General features: G+C 40.5%; 1 protein-coding gene across 1 annotated transcript; it reads right to left on the minus strand.

Annotated features, from left to right (window-relative positions):
• Positions 1–1,853: 1,853 nt before the first annotated feature.
• Positions 1,854–2,863, minus strand: LOC115268659 (large ribosomal subunit protein uL14). The gene is made up of 3 exons (XM_029876771.2): positions 2,746–2,863; positions 2,448–2,531; positions 1,854–2,298 (listed from the first exon to the last, which is right to left on the minus strand). Exons 1-3 carry the CDS (start codon positions 2,756–2,758, stop codon positions 1,973–1,975), a joined length of 423 nt encoding a protein of 140 aa, XP_029732631.1. The 5' UTR covers positions 2,759–2,863; the 3' UTR covers positions 1,854–1,972.
• Between the last annotated feature and the right edge of the window lie 1,604 nt (positions 2,864–4,467).

Consider the following 4,467-nt stretch of genomic DNA (forward strand, 5'->3'; position numbering starts at 1 on the left):
TAGATACGTCGTTTCGAAAAATATGCTTAGTTAAACAAATTAAGCAATAAATCATCAAACAGTGATGTGGATTCTTTAATTTGCTTTATGAATCAAGCATGCAACAGTAAACCCGGATTTGTTTACATTCTCGAGTTACGTCGGATTGAAAAATTATGCTTGAACTGTTTGTTTACGTTTTTGAAGCTAGAAAGATGTTTCGCGTTATGTTATGCCAATTCTATTATGTTTTTCTGAATTTTTGCAATCACTAATGAAGTGCAAGTGCGGACCTGGTGTGAGTGGCAGGTACGAAGATACCTTATAACTTAGAAAGTCAAGCTATTACGAATAATCTGGATCTACCGGGAATCGATCCCCTCACCCTAAGCACGGCGTAGAATTACCACTAGTCAGTGCTTCGTGATTGGCGGTTTATAATTTTACTTTCCTAAGACCATCTGTTCTGCAGCAGCGTATGGAAGTTTCGAAATGCATCTGGGGCATCTTCAGAAGAGCACAAGGCGAGTTTGTAAGTGCTATAAAAATTGAAATTGCTAGAGATGTTCCAAAAAACATTTTCGTTGTACAAGAGTTGAACAAACTACCTTAAGCCAACTTAAGCTTATGAAACTGTTATTCAGCTAGTTCTGTTGCTTGGGATCATATCAAGCATAACTTTTCAATCCGACGTAACTCGAGAGTGTAAACAAATCCGGGTTAACTGCTGCATGCATGATTCATAAAGCAAATTGAAGAACCCATATCACTGTTTGATGATTTATTGCTTAATTTGTTTAACTAAGTATATTGTTAAAAACGACGTATTTAACTATTTTGATGTTTACAACTTTACTGATAGATACACCGTTTTGATATATGAGAAAACCAAACGACGTATCTAGTCAAAATCAAAAGTAACAGATACACTAAACTGGCACCATACAAAACCGACGTATCTGGCATGACGTATCTCGAACCAACCCGGTGTATGTGTATTTTTGTCAAAATTCATTGTGAAAATGATATGGAGCGAGATGGACCAACCAATGGTCTTAGCCTGTCGAGCAGACAAATCCAAAGAAAAAAAAAATGATATGGAATGAGTAGGTTTTGTTTCTTGCCTAGTGCGTGCTATATCCCTGGTGATGTTAAGCACGAAAAAACTTATGAAAAGTCTTTTTATAAAAAACTATTTTAGTGAAATGGTCGTCAACATTGACCATGAATTTACTCAGCTCAGTGAAAAACTTAGATACGTCGATTTGAAAAATTATGCTTGATATGTAACAGTAACACTATGCGAATCACACTGGTGTAATGCACGATCAGCGTGCCTGTCATATTGACACCTCACTAGGGTCAAAACTTAGGATTTTCACGGCTTAAATATTTCGATGTGTGAGAAATGTCTTGTCTGTAGTTCTCAAGAAACTGTTTTTAAGCAGATATTAACAAAAGACAAACATAAGCCCTATCTTTAGAAAGGGTATAACGGTTCTGCCGGGAATCGATAGATACATTTCTTTAGCGATTCTGCTTGAACACGAAACTAGGCTTGAAGGCTGCTCATTTTGAACATTCACATTTGTTATTCACCGAGCTTCTGCGTGCGATGCTGCACTGTCAAAAATGTTCGCGATTGATTCCACAAAAGCTTTAATGCATGTATGTTTGCTCATTATGTTTACCCGAAGATAGATCCACCTTACCATCAACCATTTCACCAAAACAATAGCACTTGCTCTGCACAGTTGCTTGGCTGTTTCAACCGAAGTCCATTCCATTACATATCAGTTATATTCCGGAACATCACCGAAACACTTCCAGGATCCTGTCATCGTCCACACTGAAAACACCTTTGTTTAAACGTATCCTTTTCTCACTGTCGTTTCCATCATGTTTTATTCCTCTTCAATGTTGTTCCTGCTTGGTTAAATTTATGGAATCTTACTCCAAAAACAACGGTATCATATCCAATCCAATCCGTCTCTTAAGCTATCGATCCAGCATTGGACGCGATACGGGGCCACAGGTCAGCACATTCCTTCGCCACTGGGCCGGTGATGGCCGAACCCTTCATTTCGCCCTTGTTGTTCACTATGACGCCCGCATTGTCCTCAAAGTAGAGGAAAACGCCATCCCGCCTGCGGAAGGGTTTTCGCTGCCGGATGACGACCGCTGGCATGACCTTCTTACGCAGTTCCGGTTTACCTTTCTTGACGGTGGCGACGAACATGTCACCAACACCGGCGGCGGGCAATCGGTTCAGGCGACCACGGATTCCATGGACGGCGATCACGTACAGGTTCTTGGCACCTAAAAACCGAAACCAGAGAACATAGAAAGGACGGATTACAATCTTGTATGGTTTACATTCAATGTTTACTGCTTCCACAAGAGATCGCTCGTCCCATTGAGGTTAACCAAAACAATGCATCCCATGGATACAGATTCCACGTACTTACCGGTGTTATCGGCACAATTGATGACGGCGCCAACGGGCAGACCAAGCGAGATGCGGAATTTGCCTCCCGCGGAACCTCCACGTCCTACAAGATGGGATAATCAGACAAAACAGACAGCATTAGTCTTCGGTGATATCGCTTCAGCACGAACGTCCACAACCAACACTTCGACTCAAACATCCATCATTTTCACACGGATTTCCCGGCGTTTTGCACCAGTTCCGCTATGCACAACATATCGACACTTCCGCCGCGTTCATTCGCCATTCGAATCACACGAAAAATAACCGAAATTTACCTCTCTTCGACATTGTTTAGCTCGCAGCAAAATTCGATGTGTGCTCGACACTGGTAAAGATGCCGGAAAAAGAACGAAAGACAGTTGCGTTTGACAGCGACTGGACTTCCGCTTCGTGACGCGATTGATGGCACTGACAGTGAGTGTCAGAAAATTTCTTGCAGGTCGGGCAATTTCAAGCAAGAAGTAGCCCAGTGGGTGTTGAAGTATGGGATAATAACTCTCGCGTGACATTTGAAAAGAATCCATCTTGAACAGGAGGATGACGATTGACGAAGGGCCAGAATCAGTTTGAGAATCAGCAACCGAGAATTCGATTCAACATGGCATCCAATGTTTTTGTTTTGATTGCTTAATTCAGTGCATGGTAAAAATTCTGCACGCTCGATGTAAGGGGAAAATCCCTTAACACTTCAACATCCCAAACAACATTTATTAAATAATATTAATAATAATTAATAATAAATTTTATTGTTCGTGCAGTTGAAAATCGGAATTTTTCACACGCGAAAATCGTATTTTTCTCCTTAGCCGTGTGTCGGAGGGCAGCATCCATTTATTACGTAACGCTAAATTCGACATTTTTCAACCCCACCCCCCTCCGCAACGCTTTTTTGTATGAAAACATGAAAATTTTTGTATGGGCCGTAATGCTCGGCCACACTCCCCCCCTCCCCCTAGAGTGTTACGTAATTTGTGGACGGCGCCGAGGTACGTCGGGCACAGTGCGCTGGATAGAGGGCCGAGTCCGCTGTACAGCGCACTATACGTCCGACGTTATACTTATGACACACATGTGATACAAGAATCACTGTACATTTGCGCTTGAAATGAGTGCCATACTGAAAATTCTCTCAGTTCAAGTCAGCCTTGTTAAAATTTTCTTGACACTGCGTACCGTTGTACAGGAATCACACTCGTATCACATGTCTGTCCGGGGTATTAGCTTTCACATATGGATTTTGAGAAAATTTGACTGTCGGGTGTGGGGAAACATCGGGTTTCAACCGCGACGACAATATTTGGGGTTCAATCAAGGGTTCAATCAACAGGCTTATGTAGCCCCAATGATTGTTTGCATTAACTAACGAAATATTGCTTTTTTGCACCGTATTCGACCCCCTGCAGAAATTTTTTGTCACACCACAATATGTTCCCTTCAGTTTAAGCATACCTCGAAGCATACATTGGTTCGTTTCGCTGCTAGAAAGTTTAAGCGTCGGTTACACTTTTTGGGTGGTGCATGGAATAATCGGTTTGTTTACTTGCTACTTTCCTTGGTGTTTGACGTGTGAACAAATATTTTAGACGATTGAACATTTGCACGGTAATCTATAAAGCAATGCAAGATGCAATACAATACATTTTAATTATAACAATTAACACTTTGTAGTACATTCATCATAAATTTAGCATGAACTAACAATTACAATTACTTAGATTTATAAACAACTAAAACAACACAATAGGGTCCTAAAATTAAAGACGAAATCTCGCTTATATTGAATAATACGATCAAGCATGGTATTCTAATCGGAATTGGCTTTTTAAGCGGTGTTGAGATAATAGGGTCCTAAAATTAAAGACGAAATCTCGCTTATATTGAATAAAACGATCAAGCATGGTATTCTAATCGGAATTGTACTTTACTCGAACTTGAAAAACAAAGGAATAATGAGAAAATTCGAAATAAGTAAAATTGTAAATAGTTCTACTTTGACA

This window comes from Aedes albopictus, chromosome 2, assembly GCF_035046485.1.
Source record: "Aedes albopictus strain Foshan chromosome 2, AalbF5, whole genome shotgun sequence".
Classification (NCBI taxonomy): domain Eukaryota; kingdom Metazoa; phylum Arthropoda; class Insecta; order Diptera; family Culicidae; genus Aedes; species Aedes albopictus.

What these genes read in the sequence shown, in the direction of transcription:
- LOC115268659 (XM_029876771.2), bottom strand. An exon ending in CAATTGTGCCGATAACACCG is followed by an intron (nt 2,299 to 2,447) that starts GTAAGTACGTGG and finishes TTCGGTTTTTAG; the next exon opens with GTGCCAAGAACCTGTACGTG.